The sequence below is a fragment of the Oryzias latipes genome, chromosome 6, assembly GCF_053564925.1.
Source record: "Oryzias latipes strain Hd-rR chromosome 6, Olatipes_Hd-rR_3.1".
Taxonomy (NCBI): domain Eukaryota; kingdom Metazoa; phylum Chordata; class Actinopteri; order Beloniformes; family Adrianichthyidae; genus Oryzias; species Oryzias latipes.
The window spans coordinates 9,842,654-9,866,465 of record NC_136242.1 but is presented as its reverse complement, the minus strand read 5'-3'; the positions used below and the strand labels follow the sequence as shown (position 1 = coordinate 9,866,465).

Below are 23,812 nucleotides of genomic sequence, written 5' to 3'. Positions count from 1 at the left end.
GGTTTTATTTATGGGGCACTACAATATGTTTTCACCCATTGAAGTTTCACTTGAATTAAACACTCATATGGGTGAAAGAAGAGATGATGTATCACAGACTCCTGTGAGGCAAATGATCTACAAGGGTTATTTCCTGGCTTTACTACTCATCCAAAATACATTTAAATTATAACTTTACTTCTCAGAAGAATACAGCAGTCTGTATGATCCAGCTTCTGCAAAACACTGCTAATCATTGTTTCAGCTGCTTCACTTATTCATAAAGTCACTGATAATTCAGAAAAAAAACACTTTGTTCCTTCCCAAAGCAGCCACCTCCACACACCAGCACAAATCCACGTGAAGACCTGCTACATACATGCTCTAACCATTCCTCCAATAAAGACATCTATTTCAATAAGTTATAGGGATTTTGAAACTCGCTATTATATGTATGTATGTAATCAAGATAATTGAGAATGCAAATCAAGAATAAGAATTAACCATAGGCTCAATTACCTTTATACAAGTAATCTTTTAAGAGAGCAAAACAGCGCCTTCAAGTTTGGTTGAGCGTTTAGACTCACTTGAATGAAAACTGTGATTTTGGCGTTTTTAACATGTTATTGTGGCATTTTTCTGATGACAGCGGACCAAAAGAAAGAAAATTAAGTTTGAAATTGAACTTCTGAGTATTTCCTTATTCAAATCGCTGTGAATCAGGACCAGATGAAAAAGGCCATTTAAAAAAAAGATGTGACAGAAAATATGCTTGAAGGGCCACAAGCTCTCTGCTCTGCTCCATTCTGATTCACCCACTTGTAGTCAAATAAATCCACAAACGTCTGTCTTCGTCTGATCTGGTGTCCGACTCAGAACTATTCAGCTGGATGACTCCAATATTGCTCGTCATTTTTGTTGCGCCGGCAATGTTAGGTTGGGAGGGGCTGTAAGCTAGCAGGACAGCGTTTAAACAGAGCTAGCTCTCAGCAACAGGGAAGGAATTTGGGGGCGGGTCCCGACCACAACTCAGAGGCAAATTATGTCCTAGAAAACGACAGGTTTTGTGATTTTGCCTAAAAAAGGTATAATAAAGATCTTTTTAAACGTTTTGAAAATAGCTGAAAAGATAATCAGAGGGGACCTTTGAATAAAAACGACTGAAAACTGTATTGTGAGAATATTTAGGTTTGGTAGTTCCAGCCTTTAGACCTATTATAGTTTTCTCAATATCACATATTTTTGCCAACAACCAAAAATTCAAACAATCACATTAGAAGAGCAGGAAATGTTTAAACGGTTTGACGATTCTTCCATTAATAATGAAATAAAGCCTCTACTTTAGACAAATAACATCGAGCAATTATACTCCAATGTTACCGATTAAGCCATTTTTCTATAGAAAGGTAAAAAATAAACAAGAACAGAAATCGTAACTGAAATAACTGATTTAGGTTTAGGAAATGGAAAAGTGAAGATTTTTGTCAGTTTGCTGGTGGCAACAGTCGGGTTTTATATTGACATTAAAATGCAATTATAAAACAAGAACAGAAAAAAAAAAGAAACTGTCTCTTCCTCCAAAGAAAGCTTAAAGTTCATTATGAAGAATTTAACAATTGAGACACAAAAGACCCTCCTTCCGCAGAAGTTTATGATAAAAATCCAATGAAACAGCATTAAGTCATACAAAGTAGTACAGTCAGCCAATTCCAATTAAGCTCTGATAAAAACGAGATTAAATAAAATGGTAAAAATTGGTGCATTTATGAACATGTTGCAAAACAAAAGGATCTTTATGTTCCTACAACTACTTGACAAAATATTTCAGCCACAACACGTCGTCTATGAAACAAAAGTACATTGAATACTTTTTAAGCTGTGGAAGAAGAAAAATATAACAAAGATGCTATAGACTTGGCTAAAGGAAACACTAGGTGGAAATAATGACATAGTACTTAGAAAAGTGTTTGATATCCTGAAGACAAAAACCAAAAAGACACAATTCTTGAAAACACCAACTTAATAACATGTTGGAACCGAAACATTTATTAGGAGAAGAGAAAAAAAAAACAAGTAAGAAAAATTGTAAAGACATAGTCCATCCCCGGGAAGCAAAGATCCTGATGTGATGCAGTTCAATGAGCAATATGTACACTATTGTGTCTCAGTAGATTCGGCCTCGGCTCCTGTTACCTCGAGCTCCGAAGCCTCGTCCTCTGCCACCCCTGAATCCGCCGCGCTGCTCTGGAGCCAAAGAACCAAAATTCAGTCCCAACATGCTGGGATGACATTGGCAAAATACACGATCTGCCAACAATCAATCTGCTCTTGCAGTGAATGTTAGTTTATGCACATTTCTGTAGGCGCTCTCATCTGGCAACTGTTCACCTTAGCTGTGCACTCAATGTTTCTCACCATAGTTAAAGTTGCCAATCGAGGAGCTGTATTTGCCACTGGGGGGGTTGTAGATCTGTCGTGCGTCCCTCCGAGGAAGAGGAGTGATTTGTTTTTTTGTGGCTGCACCGGAACCCATCTCTTCGCTTGACAAACGTTTGGCTCTACAACAAAAATACAATAAAAAAGACTTTATGCTGTTTCATTACATTTTTTTATCTTAAAAACACATTAAAAAAAAAGAGAGAAAGAAAAACATGAGAAAGGAAAGGAGGAGCAGACTTACGCTACTGCCTCAGTCTTCTGGACAGGTTTCCAAGACAGAGTAACTGTGCTCTTGAAGGATGGAGGGTTGTGAAACAGATCCTAAAATAAAAAACGAACAATTTGACACCAGTATATCATTGCATTAGAGCGGGGTTAAACAGTCATCAGCCACCAATACTTCAAGTTCTCCCACTTAAAAAGATGAGAGGCCTATCATTTTGAAGAGTTTCTACAAGATGCCCTTTAACACTGGAGATGTCACTGGTTACATGCTTAGACGTACCACAACTCTTCAAGCATTCATGCCATCAACGTGAATCAGCTGGAAAGCGCCGTTTCATATTGGCTTTACACTGATACATATCGCTTTTCTTCGCAACAGAATCAGCTGCAACTACGTCAATTGCGTAAATGGACGAAGGGTTATGGTCGTCGAAACAATGTCAACAATGGAGACAGAGCTCTGGTGGGAAGAGTTAAGGCCACTTAAGGCCTGTTAAGCCTAGCACTGTTAGCAATAAACAAAACCATCTCAACTTTGTCAACATAATCAGTAAAGCATTACACCAAGTAAACCAGAAACTCAAAAGAAACACTTTGGAAAATGACTCAGAGACACTCAACCTTTTGAAGATATTCCAGTTTAGATTTGTGTCAATTCTGTAACAGGACTTTACCTTGATGAGGATGTTGATGTTGTTCGTGATCTTGAGGGCAACCACTTTGATCTTGTTCTGATAAAGATTTTTGTATAAACACAAATGTTCACATTTTAGATTCTGTAAGACATTTTCTGTCTGAACTTAAAACACTAAAGTCCAAAATTCAACTAAAATAAACAAATAAATAGATAACTGCAGTAAATCTTTACCTCTTCCGTCTTCAGAGCATCTCCCGTCTTTCCTTGCAGGGCTACCCGCAATTGCCTGATGTAAACCTGCAACCCCCTGGCAAAATACTGCAACCTGTTTAAAATTAAAAAAACATTTAGGTTCATGTGAAGCGAAAGCGGTCAGACAAAAGGACAAATGCAAAATGTCCTTCCGTCCTGAGATTAAAAACCACATATATCAAGAAGATCAAAGACTTATCGGGTCAAATCATTCCACTGATTTCTACAGAGGTCGCTTCCTCACCTGATCTTGAAGTCCTTGAGACGCTCGCCATCCACTTTGTCAAGAAGGAAGTCTGGCAGCTTTTTTCCCAGCTGGTGAAAGCTGAAGAGGAGGCACTCCACATAGCTGAACTGCAGTTTGGGCTCCTCGCTTGCAGAGTTCTCTCCATTTTCTACCTCTTCTGGTGGAAGGGGCATAAATTCCTAAAAGTAAAAACACCAAAGACCTTAAATAGTTAGATAGAACAATAATCTAAGCAGCAAACGAGATGGAAGCAACTCAAAGATCGACAAGAAAACCCAATGGTTTCACAACAAAAAAGAAAGCAGCATGAAACTTATGAACTTGTGAATGTAGATCTGATGTAAAGAAATACAAATGTTTTGTGCGTGTGTGTATATTTGTGTATTAACGTTCCGGTGGGACACATTGGTCTTACCAGCAGCTTGGTAAACAATATGGTGAGGTTGGCCTCAAGCTTCTCCATGTCTCCACAATATGGACTCATTTCCGCCATCAGTTTCAGCACCTACAAGCACAGACACATCTTAGAACAATCGCTGTGCACTAACGTGCAGAACTAATGAGAAACGGTGCCGCCTGATGCTGGCTAATGACCCATTAAGAACATGTTGACACTGCTGACAGGTGGCTGCCACACTCACTTTATTTACCATTACAACTGCCATCGCCTCACTCTAGTGGACATGTTTACTAAAGACAGGAAGCCCCCCCCCCAAAAAAACAAAAACAAAACAAAAAGTCTAAACCCTTGACTAGTTTGGGAATATTTGAATACTCTTACCTCCAGCTGGATGTCCAGCTCAGCCACAGGGCTGGTGAGGGTGCTGAGGTTGGGCAGGACGTGTTCACAGAAGTAGGTTACAAAACGGGTGGAATGAACATTTTTCTACAAAACAAAAACCACAAAAAAGAAAAGATGTAGAAAGCATATTTAAATCACATATCTGCAGTGTTTAAAGACTCACTCCTATGAACTTGCTTTTTTTTTGGGTTGTTTTAATGTGTTCTTGTGGCATTTTTCTGATGATGGAGGACATGTATTCAGAAAATTAAGCTTAAATTTGCATTTCTGTGTACTTCTTTATTCAAAAACTCGGCCAAACTACCTGTTCAGAGCAGCTGATTTGCTGTAGCGACCCATCACCTGATTCACAGGTGAACAACTGTGAATAAGGAGCAGACGAAAAAAATGCTGTTTAAAGGAAAAGCTCGTTTGTGATGTAGAAAATACGCCAAGCTGGTGTATTTTTTTGCTCTGAGCTCTCATAAACATGGGGGGATTGAGGAGGCGGGATCACGCCAATGTTCCCGCCCACAACTCTGAGGTGAACTACTGCCCAAAACTGTCCTAGGAAACGACCCAGATGTTTTGAAAACATCTGGCTATAAATGACATAATCATAACTAATAAAACCACTGGGAATGCCTTTAAAAGAGCTCAAGGGATGCTAAAGTGAAATATATGATGGGAAAGAAATAGTGATCCTTTTGCCTTAGCGAATGATATACTAATTCTAGAACTACTAAAATGCAGCTTTGTAGTGAAACAAAAAAGTTATTTTTGTGAATAAGCAAAAAATAGTCAAAGCAAAGTCCATCTGACAGTCAATGCCTTGCTCTACCTACAGAAAACAGTGGGAGGGCCTGGCGTGTGCACTGCAGGAGTCGGTCCACAGCATCAGGGTCTGCTGGGTTAAGAGCTTGATCCAGGTCAGCCTGCTCCACCACCAGCTCCACAAGCTGCTGCCGCCCGTTTACCGTCTGCAGGACTCGCAGACCTGACGCTACACGCATCAAAAGCACAAATTCCTCTCCTGTCACGTCCTCCAGCACCTGCAGGAAGTAAACATTTCTCATCAGCATAGGCACTTATACTCGTCTGCACTGAGTTGAATGAACCAAAATAGCATGTTTTAATAGCCTGCAGGACGAGATAAACTTTTCTCTCACAAGACAGCACTAATTAAATTAATTTCAAACCTTTTTTGTCTCTGCAAAGACATATTCTTCCACTTCCTTTGTCATTATGTCTTCTGGTAGAGTTTTCAGTTTGGTGGAAAGAAACTTGATGGCCCTTTCTCGCACAATGTCTTCCCCCTGCAGGATCTGAGAGAAAAGTCCTCCAAGAGTACCTGAATAAGAAAAAACAGAACAGAAACTTTTTTTCTAAATGTAATCACACCCTTTAGCTCACAGAAGGCTTGAAATATTTTTTTTTTAAATGCAATGGTGGTAGAACTTGGCACTTACCCTTGGCGTCCATTTTGAAGATTGAAATGAGTGCCACATTAACTTGGTTGAACTCTGCTGTATCATCTGAAAGAACATGGACAACTGACCACTTCTGCTCAATAGCCCAATGAAATATATGAGGTAGCTATACGTATGCAGGATAAATACCTGTCTGAAGGAGCTGGGTAAGAATGTCTGCGACTCTGAAGATGTTTTCACCAGTTGCAAAGCGTGGAAGCTCCTTGATGGCCTGTCGTCGAATCTGAACAAAGAGACAAAAAAAAAAAAATCGCAATGAGTATTAAGGAAAAATGCAATTGATTCTGAAACAGAAATGTCCCAATACAAACAAAAAAAGTTGCTTTGTTTGTTACTCACAGACACATCTTCATCCTCACAAAGGTCAAGCTGGGCATTAATGGCAGCATCAGCCAGTTCTGGAAAGCTGTTAAAGAACTTGGGAATAAACTGAGCTGCCAGCCGCTTCTCCTTTGGACCACCCTTCACTCCAGCCAGGATTACTTGATAAGCATCTTTGTGCTGCAAAATACGAAGACAGACATTTTGTTATGTTATAAATCTAATGATTATTTGTAATTTTGAGTAAACATGATCAAAAAGGATTATCCCATATTTTTAGAGTTCAAACCTACAAACATTGTGTCATAGCTGCTGGGTCAAGAAGACCAACATGAAATAAAGTGTAATATAAAATCTGAAGAAATTGATCAGATATTTTTATTGCATTCAGCTGCAACCAATAATGATTAAAAAAAATCCTCAGATCTCATTTATGATATCAATGATGCACTAAATGGTCTGGATGACATTAAGGTTTTTTTTAAGTCTAACATGAGCTAGAAGAAACTGTGTTCATGAGCAGACCAGTCAGTCATCTGCAAATTACTGTTTTTAAAACTACTTTTGTGCTGACATTGTGAGAGATAAACCACATCTTCTGATTCTTGGAAAGAGGTCAGCTTAATATGTAATGAGAAACCTCAAATGTTTAAAAGTTTAAATCAAACCTGTTACTTTTTTATCATGAGTCTCACTGCAGTCAATATTGCTCATATGTAAGTTTTATTACTGTTTTTATTACTGTTCCTGACACTTCTTTCAACAATGTGTATATGAGAAAAAGAAAACCTCCAAGAACTGGTTTCAGAGTTCAATTTAAACTTGGAAAAATTCCATTTTAGTGATTAAAGCTCACAAAATACCACCAAACTAAAAAAAAAAAAGTAGTTTTCCCTTATTAAGCTCTTTTGTTTTGGCTGTAACCAGAAAACAGCAGCTAGTAAATAAGATTATAAAAACTATGATCAAATTAAACCAATAATATAATGGCCGCATTTTTGCAAAAAAAAAAGGATTTAACTTCAATTTGTTCGTTTTTTATTTAGGCGAAGTTACAAATTGCTGCAACAATGCTGTGTGATCTGTGTAAAGTAAGACTTTAAAAAGACCGATTTCTCACGAACCGCGACTTGACAAACATTATTCCAATCGTGTCAATTATGTCTCTCTAACTTAAGCGATGAATTTATCAAATTCAATATGTCGGTTGTCAAGATCTTTTAAATGCAATTTGAGGTAGATGGGTTGCTTTTATTTTTGGTCACCACTTTTAAAATCAGACATACCAAAGACGGGTAACATTAGTACACCCCAGAATTAATAATAGATATAATTCAGGGTTTCCGAAGTAAAGCTACAACTAGCTAGCCTTCCCACTGCTAAAGCTAACAGCGGCTAATCACTTAGCACACGACACAAACAATGCACGAAACACAAAGAAGTACGATACCATGTGTTAATAAAATACCCTGACAAAATTACACAAGCTGTTTTACTATACCTGACTGAGGTTGTCCTTAGCATCGGCTAGAACCCCGTAGTTTCGATAGAGATCCTCAATGGTGACCGCCATCACACATCAGCGTGTGTCCAACTTAGTGCCTGCCGCTCAGTCTCGACCGCTGATAAGACCGTTTTTAGGTTGCTTTTAGTAAACTATAGACGACCAAAGCAGGAATCTTTCGATCCGCAATATCAATGTCCTTTTATAAGGGAATGGGGAAGGTGAAACTTCGAAAAGTCCGAGGAAAAAATAATAATACCACCTTCTATTCGTTTTCCCGCAATGTTCTCCAGTGTACGAAGCTATGGAACAAAGCGTACGGCGCATGCGCGGGGGAACCACGTGACCTCCGAGTGCGCCACAATCATGCGCGTTGACTCGAAGAGAGCCCGAGAAAGGAGACAGTAGTCAACACCCTTAATTGCGTACGGAGTCTGAATACTTTAACGTGGCTCTTCTAAACTTGAAAGAAAACACGACATGACAATATTGCAATGAGAGTAATTGCAAAAGTTGTCCAAATCTACATTGCTTTTTTCTTTTTTTTAACAAGACATGGTTAAGTGTTTCTTACATGAACGTAAATACTATGCCGCAGTCTGCAGAGCTGACACAAGAAGGTCAACCTTTTCATATTAATTGATTCAAGTTAAGGTTAAAAAAAAAGCCATTGACATAAGTGTTGGGTGATGTAAGTAAAGATTCAAAATTAAAGAGGGCCTCATGGCATTTGTAAAAACATAATGTGTTAAGCTCTTACAAAATGAAAATGAGTGATGGTGTAGTTTTTGTGAGTATAAAAAAGCAAATTGGAGCAAACACTGGATAATGGGAAATGAGGGCAGGTCTACTCCAGGCCAACGGTCCAAAAGAGAGGTCCGACCAACAATTTCTAATGAACTGCCGCTCTGCAGAAACTTTGTCCAAGAAAGCGACAAGAAAATGACAGGTTGTTAGATTTTGGAAAAAAAACAAAACTGTATAATCATTATTAAAAGACAACTGGGAACACTTTTACAATAGATCAAAAGATCACTGGAGTGGGACTTTAACAAGATAATCTCTGTTCCTTCACATTTTCAAGCATGGGATCAGACCTAATTTGCATTGTTGGAGTTCCAAAACACACAAAACCTTTAACTCTAAACTCAAACATCTTGTGCTAAAGCCCCATGTGTCCGAAAAGCAGTCTCTGGTATAAAAACAGAATAAAAATTTCAAATCTAAGTCTTTTTAATTGTGGGATAAACTGAACTCGAAAGGTGTTTTCCGGCAAGATTACCATTTGATGTCGTCTTACTTTGCCTCTGGTGTATGAGGTTCCATTTGTGCCAAAAATATCAAAATGTGTTTTTGCGTCTACTGTTATGTCTTTGGTCCATTGTCTATGTCCACTGATCGTGTTTTTGCGTCCACTGTCTATGCTTTGGGCTCATTGTCTATGTCTATTGAACGAGTTCATTTTACATTGGTTCATGTCTATGTATTACTAAGCAATATCTTCTGCATGCCCATGATTCTTTGATTATTACTTTGTATTAACTTTGTGATGTATATGCTTGCTTTATCCTTAAACTTTATCTTTGTCATTGTCCTTATCCCATGTCGTCTAACTACGGCGTCAGGAAGATCCTTAGCAACCGTTGCTAGTGTCGTTTGCTACGTCGTCTCGCCATGTCGTCAGGAAGATCCTTAGCAACCGTTGCTAGTGTCGTCTGCTACGTCGTTTCACGTGTCGTCAGGAAGATCCTTAGCAACTGTTGCTAGTGTCGTTTGCTACGTTCTTTCACCATGTCGTGTCCTTAGATCTTGCTGTATTTCAAATTTTGCAAAGGTCGTCAGAGAAGTCTTTTGTACGGTCGATAAATTGTTTCCCGTATTATCACGGAACAAAACACTTTTAAAAAAAAAAAACCTTTATTGACAATCCTGCAAACGCGCACTGCCAGAAAGGGGGGGGGGTGCAGCGTACAACGGTTTCACGTTCCCGTTTAAAGTTATTTAGAGTATGGCTTTAATTTAATCTTGTGATGAAACTATTATTTCAAATTATTTTGAAAAATGACTGATCTTTATAAAATATGTTGTTACAAATCTGATGGATAAACGAGGATCAGACGGGCTAATAAGAGCCTTATGTGGTCCCGAGTGCGCCATCTCATGGTCACATAAATAGATTAAAAAGAAAAGCTCAAAAACCAGTCAGTTTTCGACTGTTATATTCATAATTAGTGACTCGACCCACTAAAATTTGAGAAGGTAACTCATCAAAGATATTTTAAAGGCCTCCTTGCAAGGCCCCCGTAAATCGTTCAGCGGCAAAAAAAATAAATATTGCCATGGACTAATGACTTGAGGGTTTATTTCTGAACAAATACATTAAATCAACACCAATGTGTTTGTAATTTTATTATTAATAAATCAACCACGTTTTTCATGATCAGAACACAGCACATTCATAAATAGTCTTCGTAAAATGTACATATTTATTATGTGTCATTCTCCGCGTTAAATAGAAGTAGTTCGCCTCCAGATCAGGTGGTGGCGGTAATGCGCCACTTTGTTTTCGTTTCAAGCGTTGTATGCATGCCCCCCCCCCCTTTCTGGCAATACGCGTTTGAGGGAATATCAAAATAAAGTTCATCTTAAAAACGTGTTGTCATGGTTAACCCTGACGTCTGCTTTGATAAACATTTCTTTTTCGTTCCGTGGTAGTACAGGAAAAAATTTACCGGCCTTACAAAGGACTTTTCTGACGACTTTGGCAAAATTTGAAAAACGAGAACATCTAACGACAAAACACGGGGAAACGTCGTAGCTAACGACAGCAGCAAACACCCTAGCTAACGACAGTAGCTAACGACAATAGCTATCGACAGTAGCTATCGACAGTAGCAACGGTTACTAAGTCCTGACGACAAAGTGAGACGACCAAAGACATAGACAGTGGACACAAAAACAGATTTTTGGCACAAATGGAACCTCATAGATTTTTGGCACAAATGGAACCTCATACTGGTGGTTACAGGTTGAAGCCAGTGTTTGAGTATTCAGTGTTTTAATGGGACTGTGACTGTAAAGCGCTTTGGGCCGTCAAGGAAGCACTATACAAGAAGCCAAAAGTTTTACCATTTTACTCAGCGCTGGATATAGCTCCCTGACTGTTTCCAGGTAATTGGTGAAGAGCGTATATTTATATAGCGCTTTTTCTACCTTCCTCATGGGCCCAAAGCGCTTTTACAGTCACAGACCCATTCACCCATGCACACACACATTCACACACTCGTGGCGGCTCCGCCGCCGAACACTGGCGACAACCTTCCACCAGAGGCAGGGTGGGGTTCAGTGTCTTGCCCAAGGACACATCCAGGGCGCAAAAGTTATCAGTAGATACTCAGCTGAACCAGAATCCATCTATTCACAATTCCAAGAATCCTCAAAATATGAATGACATTTGACAGCCAGATAAAATAATTTTATTTAACTAATTTATTTCAACAATAGTACTGTACAAATCAGTTTCTCTTTTCGATGCATTGGGTAAGTCGAGAGCAGTTTCACAAGAATCGGATTCCTGCACCGAACTGGACCCCGTCACAAATCCTACAAGAGAAAATGAGTGTAAGAAATATCAGAGCCAACATAATAACTTATTCATGTAACATTTTTTCATGTGGTAAAGCTTTAAACAGATATTTTGAAAAAGCACATGTCTAAATATATGATGGAGACTCTAAGGAAGTACAAAGTACTGCTGTCACCAAAATACCCAAGTGTTAAATTACACTGCAGATACACCCCACCGTTGGCTTCAGAATGAGTTCACATAAGCTAATTTGTGTGTAATTTGTGCTTAATTCACAAAAAACTTAAATGAAAAAGTTGCCTTTACAGTCCATCTGATAAATACTTTATAATTTGTGCTTTTACGTTCTGATTAAAACACAAAATATATCCATCTTATCATGACTTTTACTCATACAAGCTTTCCTATTTAGTATTCTTACAGGTCTGTAGAATTGTTTTCCTCTTCTTATCTGAGATAGGTTTACCCTGAGTGTTCGTACCTGTCGCCACTCTGGACTCCCATGGGAATGCAGTAATTCAGCTCCAGTCTGGCAATGTTTCCCAAACGCAGCACAATGCCCAGTCCATATGACCAGCGGAGGCATTCTGCAAGTTTCTTCAAATGTGCTTGTGGCCCCTCACCTAAGTAAAGCCATACATGTTACTTCTTTCAAATTAAAAAAAAAATTGGTGTGCATAATTTCAGGTCAGCTTTATCCAAACTATTTTCACTTTACAAACTTAAGCCGAAATATTAGTGTTACTAACGGAAAAAAATACACAAACAAATAAGTGAAAATGGAATTCATCTCAAACATATGAGATTTAAGTGATGAATGTGATGGTATAGGTTTCCTTTCTTTTCCTTGATTCTCACCATAATTGAGGTTACAAAGGTTTCCAGCGTTCAGGAAGAAGTGGGTTCTAAACAGATCACCAAAGCCTCCCCTGCCAGGTCTGAAGGGAAGAGGTGTGTAGAGGTGGAGGCCTCCAGCCCAGTAGGCCTCTCCTCCCAAATAATCTCCTTCCAAATTAGAAAGGTCACAATCAGAGTCATAAAACAAATCCCACAACCTAATTGAATGGACTATAAGGTAAAGCTCTCATCTTACCATCACTCTGTGGGCCCATACTGTACATACTGAACCCCCTGATACTGGTAGGACCACCAAGATAAAACCTAGAGGGTCAAACAAAGACACATAACCTCAAAGTAATTCAAATGTATTTATGTAAAAGCTTTACATAAATAAAATTACCTTGCTGTCAAACAGTGAACTGTACATAAAACACATATTTATGTAAATGTAAAAGACATTTAGAATGTGACTAGAAAAAAAAATCTTTATGATGTTTTTTTTGTATTTAACATGCCCATTGATACAGACTGCTGCAAAAAATAGATGGTTTACATTTCAAACAGTAGACAGAGTCTTCATTTTCTTCTATTTCTGTTGTGAAAGTTTAAACTACAAGTAAATCTAAAGCCATTCATAATTTACTGGTGTACCAGATCATGTAAAAAGGGAGGAAAATTAGCAAAAAAAGTCGTAATGATTTTCTCTTAAACTTACAAATGATGATGTTAACATGCACTTGTTCTATACAGTAACTCTGAATCAGTGAAAAACAACATTGTGACGCAAAACATTGTTTTCTAGCAATAAAAGTCTTCCCAGCCAAAGAACTGGAAACAAGATACGGAAATATATTCACCAGAGTTGTAGTAAAACAAAACAGGAAATATGAACTGTCATTACAAATACAGTGTTTATGTTCTAGAATATTCTGAATCAAGTATCTATTACCTGCGTTTTTTCCCCTATAAAATGTTTGGACTGAGAATGCAACATGGGAGTTTGACATAAAGTCAGTTTAAATTGAAGTGTTTTATTCAGGATATAAGCTTTTTCCATCACAAAATCAGAATATTGGTGTGCACCTATTGTAAAGTTTAATTACAGGGCAGCCAATAAGCTGCTGCATTGCTTCTTCATACCTGTCTGCTATGCTCGTCTTCTCGACACCAAGAGGTAGCAGCAGGCCACCCCACAATGAGGCAGAAAGAACCTAAAAAGAAAGGTTCAAGCGCAAAGAATTAACAATAGCTGAGCAAACAGAACTTACGTCATCTTTGATGTAACATTATGTTTGATTTAATTAGGTGTTCCACTTCAAGATTTTATTCTGTTTTCCAAGTATTGGGTTACCGGTTAGTGATGAGTAAAAATAACTCTTTGCATTATCTACTTTAAAATCCTAGCTGGTAAATTAAGGGTGTGCTTCAATCGATTAAATCTGCCAAAACGGAGAACTGATTTAAAAACATTTAAACTTACTGAGTCCCAGAAGAGTTTTTTGTTGAGTTGGATCTCAAAATCCTCCTTTAGGAAACAAGCATCTCCTCCAGTGAAACCAGCAAGCTCCTAAACAAGCAGAATAGTTGTGTTGTGTACATTATTACAACTCTGTGTTCATGTTGTATTTAAAATGAATCAGAATTGTGATCATTTCTGTTTGAACAACAAACCTGATGGATCTTCAGTAAGCCCCCTTTTTTTGGAAGGATGGAGGAGTTTCTGGTGTCAATGACCATTGCATGCTAAAAAAACACAAGGTTTGGAGCGTTTTAAAACTTTTTGTCTGTTTTGTATTCCTTTTTCAAAATGTCCCTCTTCATCCAAATTTTTGGAAAAAGTAAAATAAGTAACATTTATAGATTGAATATACAAACTGCCATAAATTGTTTAACTGAAATGTGATTTAAATGAAATAGACGTTTTATATCTTTAATGTAAGGAGGATGAATAAAGACCGAAAGGGAGGACTTGAGGGAATGACCGCTCTCCTCACGGACAGCAAAGGAAGCAGTGTTAGCAAGGCAGCCCAGCTCTCTCCATACTCCTTCCCACTTCAAGGTTTGGTTGGTTTTCCACACAGGGAACTGTGGGGGACACAATAGCAACAAAAAAAAAAACATAATGTAAAGGACACAACATACATTGACATACAGTTTATTTGTGAACGGTTTGGGGTAGAGTTATAATGTCAAAACAGAATTATTTTTTAAGTTTTGAGATAATGAGGCACTCCAAAATGTCTGCTATCACTCAGCTTTTGCATTCACATAGATCCCACAATGCTGTTTAATTCTAATAGTCTTCCATACTTATCAGCATGCCATTATCAAAAGAAGACTTGGCCTAAGTATCAATTGCTTCGAGTGGCTTCGATACGGTGTTGTGACCCTTCTGGGCCACCGTACCTCGATGATTTACGGTAAACATGTTATTGTAACAATGACAAGCAATCTAAATGCAACTGGTTTGCATACAGTCAAAACTAATCTCATCAAATATTAATTTGAGCATTGGAATATTTTTTATTTGTTGTTAATCCTATTCAATAATAGTTTTGAGCACATTATTTACCAGAGAATAAATTATACATATAAAATCCAAAACTATGTGAGATACAGGTCCATTGGTTATATTTCAGGTTGTTAAGTGGGACCAAAAAGTATCTGTCAGTCCTCTGTTCTGCAAGTTGTCTCACTTAAAAAGATGACAGAGGTCTGTAGTGTTCATCATAGTGACAGAATGTTAAAAAAAAAAGAATCCAGTAATTTATTTTAGATTTAGTGGGACAACTTGCAGAATTGCTTGTTGCCAGACACTTTTTGCCCAGATGTCCAAATCCATGCTGCTTTTTGGGAGATCTTTGAGTTCAAAACAAAGACGTATTGCTGACCCAAGCACATCATTGAATCTATAAGGAAAGGTGCATGGAGTGGCAAAGCCTAAAATAGATACCACTAACACAAAAACATGTAAGGCTTGTGCAGAGAAATGTCTAGGCTGACAGGTAAAAATGCACTTTCCCATTCATTCTTTCTGTGAGATCTGGCAGTGAAAATGCTGTTTTTCAGCTGATTTTATTACTTGTGCCTGAATAAAGGCCTCGTCATCATTTGCAGTGATTAAGAATGAGCAGCTCTGAGCATTAATGTTTGCACCACAAAGTAATGTTTGCCTTTAAATACATCAATATTTAAAAGGTTATCCCCCTAATTTTGCAGTGCCCATTCCCCCAAATAAAAAGATCTGGTTTGCCCTCAGTACTGGCCCTGTCACTACCTTATGAGGTAGAACAAAAAAAGTATGAAAGATGTTGCATTATGTTACACCCTACCCTCTACAAAACAGCATAGTGGGACAAAGCAGGCACAGAGGCTGTCTAACGAGGTAATTCACTATAACAAGGCAACGACAAACATTTTAAAAATATAACTTTAACATCCAGAAAATCAATAAGAAGAACTTGGTGGATTGTTTTTACACTTATTTCTGTAGAAATTCCTCGATCCGTCTCTCTCAATGAGCTCCAAGGAAACTGGCCTGTCACTTTGTATGCATTGATGGAGAAACTAAAAGGTAAAAAGAGGAAAATGTTTCTTTTACAATTATTACACATTAAAAACACCTATGCATCTTAACTGCGCAATGTGGATCACTGATAACCTTTAACTCTTTAAAAGATAGAAATCAAAATTACCATGAATCTGAACTGATTCATGCCTAAATAACTATTTTAATCAGAGCAATTTAATTACTAACAAAGTTATGGTAACATAGGGGAAAGGTGAGAAAGAAAGAACACACACTTTTTTGCATGTAAACTTAATTTGCACCGCATTTTTTCCATTCAAAGTCTTGTGGTGTGGATGAGAATATCACTAAACGTATGGGTACTATACATTAGTTTGGTTTGACACAGCCACTGACAGCATACTTGCGCTCAAAGTGTCCAGGTTGTGGTTTAAAGAAAGACAGGCCATAGGATGTTTCTTTGGTTCCATAGGAAAACTGGAATGTCATTTTTTCTGCCCGACCTAGTGCATTGGGTAACTTTAAACCAAGTACCTGAAATGACAAAAAAAATGATTCTGATTAGGAAAGTGTAGCTTTTATATTTATAAATATAGCTCCCATGTAAAATGAACTACAATTTAAATATGTTTTTTGGTGAAAATGTCACTTTTTGATGAGAAATTGACGTTTGAAGCAAAAAAAAAACAAAGACACGATCCTGACAGGAGAAAAAATCAAAATGAGAGAGCCCTTTAGGTACTCACCATGCTTCCTTCATTATTTCCAACCATGGTGTTGTAGCTGCCTGTCAAGCGTCTCAGCTCGGTGACCTCAAAGGTGACATCAAGGCCATTTGGAAGAGCATGTTCACCTCAAGACGAGATGATGGACAAACGTCAACAAAACCATGTGATCACAGCAAATGTTTGCCCTGAACATCCTAAGGAAGAAGCTTTCTAAAGGTGCTGCAGTGGTTGATGCAGAGCATTACCTCGTGCGGTGTCTATGATGACCTCAACCTTTCTGAAGATGCCGAGACGCAGCAGTCTCTGTCGGGCTTCATGGGACCTACGCATCACCTGTATAGGTTTAAAAAAATATATGTTGGGACATCCCAGAGCTCCTTCAAACCACTCATTCAATGATCAATAAAAACATATTTGAGCTAACATGTACTCACATCAATCAAATTCTTGGCCCGAAAGACTTCAGCGATTTCATAGGTCAGCAGGTCCTCCTTAGTTCTTCCAAGACCATCTATGTGCACCTGCTGAACTACAACCTGCAAATACACAACCAAACCATCATTTACAACCTTTAGAAAATACTCAACATGCAATCTAGAAAAATAAAGAAAAAAAAACACCGTTTACCTACATCTAATAAAATACACTGCGCCATAAAAGCTTTTCCCAAGCTTTATATCAAGTATTTTGCCTTTAATACTCATTGCAGCTTTCAAGCCATACTTATGGGTATTTTTTATTTTTTTCTGCATCATATAAGATCAAAAACATCCCATCTGTGATCCCAAGCAGATGGAGCGAGCATTAAAAAATAATGTATTGTAATTTAAAAAAATGGTTCAAAGTCTCTAAAGATTTCAGATATTACACTCTTAAATCTTTTGACCTGGTCTTTATCTTTGTCAAAGCACTTTGTAAAATATGTTTGTTTAAAAGTGCTATTTAATAAAGTTGTTATTCTTTTTAGAAGTAGTTTTAGTAGTAAATTAATTGTCCCAATTACTTGGGCTGCTAAACACAGCAAATGTTTATTTCCAAAAACTCATTTGGTATTTAACACCAGTACTTCCATTTTAAATCTCTCCAATTTCTAAAAAATAAACACAAAACTGAACTGTATACTAAAGATTCCTCACGTTTAAGCAGTTTACCGCTATGCAAAAGTGCTTTTAGAAATTTTCATGAAGACTTTGATGCAGTGAAATGGGTCTTACATCTTTGTTTTCAAGAACTTCTTGCTTTGGCTCCTGTTGAACTCCTGGAGCTTCAATATCATCAGCTTGAACCCCCAACTCTGGGCCCTGCATGGGCATGGGGTCCAGGCTCTGCAAAATCAAAATGTCACAAAAGCAATTAGGTCAACAAATATTTCAGTTTCAGAAATATGAACTGATCAACTGTGAGCAGATTATTAGCGCTGTTTCCTGGAGTCATTGGGTGACCCTCATCCAGGGTCCCGCCTGAGGCTGATCTGGCTCCAATCTGCGTCCAAGTGGTTTTCTGCTGCTCCCACTTCTCTCTTTTCTTCAGCAAAGGCCAAAGGAAACCATCTCTGCGGCCCTTGTGTTGTTACTACAGGCTCTTTTTCAGTTGGCACCTGTTGTCTAGTTTCATTAATTCATGCTGCAGTTGACAAACATTTCCAATGCTCTTCTCTAAGCCTAAAGCGGAATTGTCTTGACCTTCCTATGTTTTAAAACCAAGGATCTGGACTTTGCAGGCTTGAAGCCCACGTGGGCCTATGCCATGATCCTTTCCACCCCCTAAAGAATCTGCCTGGCTTCTAGTACGGAAGTTGTTGTCATTGTGAGGTTAAGCATGAAGGGTCTGATGGGGATGCCATTCCTGACCTACAGAGTGGACGTCTGCATTCCATTACAGCTCCCTTGGTCAACACAAACAAATAAAAGACTAACAAGAGCAAGAAGACAACAGGCATCTCAAGAAAACATGAAACCAGCCATGACCACTGCAAACAAGAAAACCACATCATGGACTGGGAAAATGCTAAAGTCCTCCGCACTGAAGACAACAGACACCGCAGATGGATCATGGAGGCGGTGAAGATCCGAAAGCGAGCCCACACTTCCATGAACCGGGATGAGGGGGCCTACCTGCTTTCTCACACCTGGAGTAACATCCTCCAGAAGAAAACGGACATCAATGGGCGGAGTCACCTGCCAACGTTTGACAGGTGACTCCGCCTCAGTCTCAATCATCTGTTTTTATATACGTCACATCACTACCATTGGACGACTCTGATGAAGACGGAAGACATCCGTCGAAACATGTAAGGTATGTGAAAAAAAACACAATCATGTCTGATAATAGAAGAACCTAAGAAGTCAAAGCCAATGTCAAGACAGTCACTGAGATAGTGGTTCTATCCACTTCCAGTTGGTCCCAGTCAGATGTCACCCAACCAGCCACTTTTAAGCTGAACTTAATGATGCTTTGAGTATTAATGAGTTCATGTATCCTATTACTTCAGCATTTCTAGATATTTTTCCAGAATAATTTGCCTTTTGACATACAACCTTCATTGGTCTAAACTCCAGAACAGTTCTTCCATGGTTAGAACACCAAAACACAGCAGCAGCAACAGCCGTCGTCACTGTTTTTTAAACAATCAAAACAAAAACAGCTTCCAGTGACTCTGAGTTAACACCTCTAATAAATATGTGTACAATCTGAGCTGAGATCAATGTCTTCTGTTGTTTGAACGTTATAGCTATTGTATCCGAGTCCTCACAGTGGGGCCTTTTTGTACTCCAATGAATGCCGACTGTCAGACAGACAGACAGCCAACTCTCACTGAGAGAGGTCAAAGTCAGAGCGCGTGCGGCGGCCGGACCTGTCCTTACCCTGGCATGGACGGTGCCCATGCTGAGCTCCGCGGGGCGCTGAGCGGGAACGCGCTGGCGAAACTTTGCGAGGAAAAACGCAAAACTACTTTAACCTACAAGTCACCGGAGAGAAGCGAGGGACCTCCGTATAAGGAGGCGGCCATGTCACTTCCTGGCCACGCCCCTTTGGTGGTGCGCGTTCAAGACAGCAATGCTGCGGACGAACAGAGGCGCGTTCAGGGGCGCCTTCACTGGGACAGGGGCAGTTTGGTTCCATGGACATTTTTAGGTGACAACAAATTTAATTCAACACGTTTACTTTAAAGTTTAGAGCAAAACAGTTACGAGTATTTTAATACAACAGAGCTGTTTCAGAACTTTGGCAGAATGAAACTAATAAATAGAAAATGCAAATGCTTAATAAAAGTTAAAAACATGCTCAAAAATATACTATTTTTTAAAAGGGTTTTTTGATTGAAAAGTAACATAATTTTAATCACAACAGGTCATTACATGTATTATTTGTGCAGAAATTTTTTAAAAAGCCAATAATTTTTGTTTTTGGCTCTTTTGGAGTCAATACTAAAGATCTGGACAAAGCTCATTTGAGATGATTAAAATGTAAGTTAATGACTAAAGTTCACAAAATGCCGTTCATTTTTATTTTAATTAAAATTACAGTAAGTATAGGCTTTCTTAATTCAATTCAATTTTATTTGTGTAGCCCAAATTCATAATAACAGTCATCTCAATGGGCTTCGTACCGGTAATTGTAAGGTAAACATACAATCAAAAAGGATCATGTATGCATAGAATTCAATAGGATAATACTAAACTTTAACTAAACAGACTAAACTGGCATCCCTGCCCTTAGACCCTCCTTCGTGGTAAAGAAAAACTCCTAAAAAAAACGGATACCGGAAAAAACAAAGAAACCTCAGGGGTGTCCACATGAAGGAGGGATCCTCCCCCAGGGCGGACAGGCGATGTACCAGAACTCATAGAGAAGAATTAACTTATCTAACTCTACAACTACATCTTTAAAGTCCAGCAAATGATCTTCATCCAGATGAAGTTGGGGGACGGCTGGGGGCACAAGACGAACTGGAGACAGGATCCACAGCCAGGTGTAGAAGCAGTGGTAGAGGCAAGCCAGAGACGAGGTACACGGTCAGGTACAGGAGCACGGATGAGCCAACTGGAATCTGGAAGCACTCCCACTCCCCAGGAGAGGAGTGGGAAAAGAGGGACAGTACATAAATCACATTAAACCAAACAGAAGCATGGAGAACTAAATGATATCTAATGATAAATAATAGAAGAGAGGAGGAGAGTAGAAGTAGGCGAGAAAAGAGGACAGAACCCCCGAGCACCATAGCTACCCCAGCTTCAAACTTTTAGCAGCCTACTAACAACTTTATTGTTATTATTAAGTTTAATTTAAACAAATTAACAGTAAGGTAAATATTCTCTGAACACTAACTAGTCTGACAAGAAGTCTATCCAAAGAGGAATGTTTTAAGTCTAACTTTGAATGTAGAAACTGAGTCGGCCTCTCTTCCACGAGCTGGGAGTTTATTCCATAAAACAGGTGCTTGGTGGCTAAACGCTCTACCTTCAACTGTGGTTTTATAAATTCTGGGAACCACAAGCAGTCCTGCATTTTGCAAACAAAGTGCTCTGTTTGGTTAGTAAGGCACTAGGTCTTTAATGTAGGAGGAGCCCATACAATGTAAGGCCTTATAGGTTAGCAGGAGGATTTTGATGTGTTCTCTTCTGCTAGTTCCAGCTAACAATCTAGCTGTTGCATTCTGAACAAGCTGGAGACTTCTTAAGGAACTCTTAGGTCACGCTGCTAACAAAGAATCCCAATAATCCAGTCCAGACATGACAAATGCATGGATGAGTTTTTCTGTATCACTTTTGGAAAGTGTATTTCTGATCTTTCTGATTCCACAGGTGAAAAAAATGCAGTTTTACACACCTGAGATATGTGAGCCTTAAATGATAAATCCTGGTCTAATAAAACCCCTAGGTTTCAAACTGTGGAGTTGGAGGCTACAGCATACATGTTATTCTTCTGTGGCTTTTAAACATGCTGAATGCTCTTTTATAGCTAATGTCCTCCAATTAAATAGGTCAACATTATATTTTAGCAACGTGTTTCTGATTTAGCTTGTTATTCTTATTGAATGATTTCAATGTTTCTTAATACGGAATGTCACCAGAAAAGAATCAAAGTACACAGATGAGATGAGACACAGATCTTGCAATAAATATATGTATTTGTACATTTTTTAAAACAAAAAGTGTTTTCCTTTGTGAATTTCCTTTGGGCAAAAGTTAATGGTATAAAAATTTTTTTAAAAAGTCCTGTTAGCAATATATTGGCTTTTAGTTATGTGGTTCTGTTAAGAAAGTTACATGCTGTAAGTAAAAAAATAGTTTACAGTATAAGACAAAGCCCTTGAAAATAGGAAAGCCAAAAAACAAAAAATTGGAGGATTGATAAAAACTGTCAACAGGCCAGCAAACATTTATTCAAATAAGGTACAAAGATACTATTTATATTTAATATATAAACATTAAACCAAAAAAATCAAACATAAAAATATAGGATTTATGGTGGTCAGAACTTAATGAAAAGATTTTCATAACTTTGTTATGGAAGATAATAGAATGGATATTGAAGATTTTTACCATGTAAATAGCAGCAACAAGTGTTGAGAATAACATTAATGCTCGGAGTAGTATGCTGCTGAGTATCTCTGCAGTCCCCTTTCCCTGTTGAAGAAAATAAAAAAGACCAAAGAGACATTTGAGTGTGATAAAGCAATTGTCTGGCATGGAGGCTAAATAACATCTAATCTTACGCTTCTGCCTTGAACGTCTCATAGGATATTCTATCTTCGTTAACACCTTCAGGACATTCATCGATGTCCTTGATGCCAAGTGTCTTCATAGCTGGAAAGAAAAAGTAAATATCTGTGTTTATCCTCTGTGTTGGGATTGTTTAAAATGGTACTCCATCAACCTACTTAGTCAAAGTCAAGATAAACTTTATTGTCAATATCTATAATGTTTTCACATACATAGACATTGAAATTCCGTTTCTCTAAAGCTCCAGTCTAAACAGGGACTCTAACTTCAAATTACAAAATAAAATAAAATAGGATGGTAAAAAAATAAAGTGACTATGAAAAGAGAAAAATAAAGTGACTGTAAAAAGAAGAAAAAAAATAAAGTGACTGGTAGAATCTATAATATTGAAATCAACAGGGACTTTTCACAAGCTTTCTCAACAAACACGTACCCTGCCTGTACTGTGCAAACGTGATGTGCTTCTGTTTGGCTGGATCCAGGATTCCAAAGACTGCATCCAGGTTTGAGCTTTTCAACAGATGAGGTCCCATCACATTGTTGATCTGAGAAAGCTTTAGCAGCTTCAGCTGCTCAATGAGAAACTCCCTGGGATTATCTAAATCACACAAACATGACATCACTTATCTTAAAGTCCCACTCCAGGCATTTTCTGTTTATCTATTATCAAAGTGTTTCCAGAATGCAAAAAGCTTGTGGCCCACCCAGCATATTTTATACACGACAACTACGCTCTTTATCAAACTGCCTTTTTAAAATCACATTGATGTGAATAAGAAATCATTCAAAAATGCAATTTTAATCTTAAATTTCTTAATATATGTCTAACATAAGAAAAGTGCCACAAGAACATGTTAAAAACAGCAAAACACAATTTTCTTTAGAGGGGATCTTTAAATGTAACAGGCTATTGACTTTCCTGGCATAAACACATGCAAAAGAACATTTTTACCAAAAAATGAAATATTTTAATTTAGCCAAAAAGGAAAAGAAATACAAGGGGAACCAGAAAGGATTGTTGTGTCTTTTTTTAGTTTATCTTTTTCACAAAATAAGAGTTTTCCTCTTACATTTACTGATACATTCTTAATTGTGGACACCAGCATCAAGACAAAAAAAAAAACGTTAACTCTGTAACTAGTCTATCTACGCAACCAAGCAGTTAAGGATTTTTGTCGATACTTAAATAAAAGCTTATAATGGACTGTGCTCTTTCTTTGTGATACACTTTGAGAAACAGTTAAAACTGTCTTCGTGGTCAGTTTTTACACAAATGAGACTCAAACTATGAAGAAACGTAATATCAAACCGGGTCTGTAGAAGAGAAGCATGGAGAACAGATTCTCCACGAGTTCCGCTATTTTGTGTTTCCTCAAATAGTCGGCAGCGTATTTTTCCTGCTTTGTCGCCATCTTTCCTGTTTAAGGCTGTTGCTAGGATACCGGGAAAGACCTAGCGAGAGGGCCTTCCGCAGACGCGGGTCACTGCGCAGGCGCCACCCGCATCGTCGCTTGAATGGCGATCATTT

At 38.2% G+C, this 23,812-nt stretch overlaps 3 protein-coding genes across 5 annotated transcripts; all 3 read right to left on the bottom strand.

The window, feature by feature from the left end:
• Window positions 1-1,608: 1,608 nt before the first annotated feature.
• Window positions 1,609-8,270, bottom strand: api5 (apoptosis inhibitor 5). 2 transcript variants are annotated; one of them, XM_078948412.1, is made up of 15 exons: window positions 7,873-8,266; window positions 6,390-6,551; window positions 6,180-6,273; window positions 6,030-6,095; window positions 5,760-5,911; window positions 5,406-5,612; window positions 4,886-4,942; window positions 4,561-4,665; window positions 4,195-4,284; window positions 3,777-3,958; window positions 3,512-3,605; window positions 3,318-3,374; window positions 2,660-2,739; window positions 2,395-2,537; window positions 1,609-2,223 (listed from the first exon to the last, which is right to left on the bottom strand). In XM_078948412.1, the coding sequence occupies exons 1-15, from the start codon at window positions 7,942-7,944 to the stop codon at window positions 2,144-2,146; spliced, it is 1,641 nt and encodes a 546-aa protein (XP_078804538.1). In that variant the 5' UTR covers window positions 7,945-8,266; the 3' UTR covers window positions 1,609-2,143. The 2 variants fall into 2 exon arrangements, with proteins under 2 accessions (XP_078804538.1, XP_004069450.1); XM_004069402.3 differs by lacking the exon at window positions 4,886-4,942 and having other exon boundaries at window positions 7,873-8,270.
• A 3,058-nt stretch (window positions 8,271-11,328) lies between these two features.
• samm50 (SAMM50 sorting and assembly machinery component) lies at window positions 11,329-19,586 on the bottom strand. The gene is made up of 15 exons (XM_023955595.2): window positions 19,423-19,586; window positions 17,773-17,883; window positions 16,993-17,094; window positions 16,804-16,891; window positions 16,577-16,683; window positions 16,234-16,364; window positions 15,781-15,868; window positions 14,258-14,386; window positions 13,973-14,044; window positions 13,782-13,868; window positions 13,442-13,512; window positions 12,555-12,622; window positions 12,320-12,466; window positions 11,943-12,084; window positions 11,329-11,478 (listed from the first exon to the last, which is right to left on the bottom strand). Exons 1-15 carry the CDS (start codon window positions 19,441-19,443, stop codon window positions 11,433-11,435), a joined length of 1,410 nt encoding a protein of 469 aa, XP_023811363.1. The 5' UTR covers window positions 19,444-19,586; the 3' UTR covers window positions 11,329-11,432.
• A 466-nt stretch (window positions 19,587-20,052) lies between these two features.
• efcab10 (EF-hand calcium binding domain 10) lies at window positions 20,053-23,758 on the bottom strand. Of its 2 annotated transcripts, XM_020703804.3 has the most exons (5): window positions 23,594-23,758; window positions 22,718-22,882; window positions 22,278-22,368; window positions 22,105-22,188; window positions 20,472-20,609 (listed from the first exon to the last, which is right to left on the bottom strand). In XM_020703804.3, exons 1-4 carry the CDS (start codon window positions 23,694-23,696, stop codon window positions 22,140-22,142), a joined length of 408 nt encoding a protein of 135 aa, XP_020559463.1. In that variant the 5' UTR covers window positions 23,697-23,758; the 3' UTR covers window positions 20,472-20,609; window positions 22,105-22,139. The 2 variants fall into 2 exon arrangements, with proteins under 2 accessions (XP_004069449.1, XP_020559463.1); XM_004069401.5 differs by having other exon boundaries at window positions 20,053-22,188; window positions 23,594-23,757.
• Between the last annotated feature and the right edge of the window lie 54 nt (window positions 23,759-23,812).

What these genes read in the sequence shown, in the direction of transcription:
- samm50 (XM_023955595.2), bottom strand. Translation starts at nt 19,443, where the DNA reads ATGGGCACCGTCCATGCCAGG. An exon ending in TGGGCACCGTCCATGCCAGG is followed by an intron (nt 17,884 to 19,422) that starts GTAAGGACAGGT and finishes TTGATTTTGCAG; the next exon opens with AGCCTGGACCCCATGCCCAT. An exon ending in GAATTTCTACAGAAATAAGT is followed by an intron (nt 14,387 to 15,780) that starts GTAAAAACAATC and finishes TGTCCCCCACAG; the next exon opens with TTCCCTGTGTGGAAAACCAA.
- efcab10 (XM_020703804.3), bottom strand. Translation starts at nt 23,696, where the DNA reads ATGGCGACAAAGCAGGAAAAATACGCTGCCGACTATTTGAGGAAACAC. An exon ending in GTTTGCACAGTACAGGCAGG is followed by an intron (nt 22,369 to 22,717) that starts GTACGTGTTTGT and finishes TTTTCTTTCCAG; the next exon opens with CTATGAAGACACTTGGCATC. An exon ending in GAGACGTTCAAGGCAGAAGC is followed by an intron (nt 22,189 to 22,277) that starts GTAAGATTAGAT and finishes TTTCTTCAACAG; the next exon opens with GGAAAGGGGACTGCAGAGAT.
- api5 (XM_078948412.1), bottom strand. Translation starts at nt 7,944, where the DNA reads ATGGCGGTCACCATTGAGGATCTCTATCGAAACTACGGGGTTCTAGCC. An exon ending in TATTGTTTACCAAGCTGCTG is followed by an intron (nt 3,959 to 4,194) that starts GTAAGACCAATG and finishes TTTTACTTTTAG; the next exon opens with GAATTTATGCCCCTTCCACC. An exon ending in ACATCAACATCCTCATCAAG is followed by an intron (nt 2,740 to 3,317) that starts GTAAAGTCCTGT and finishes TTTTTATTTTAG; the next exon opens with GATCTGTTTCACAACCCTCC.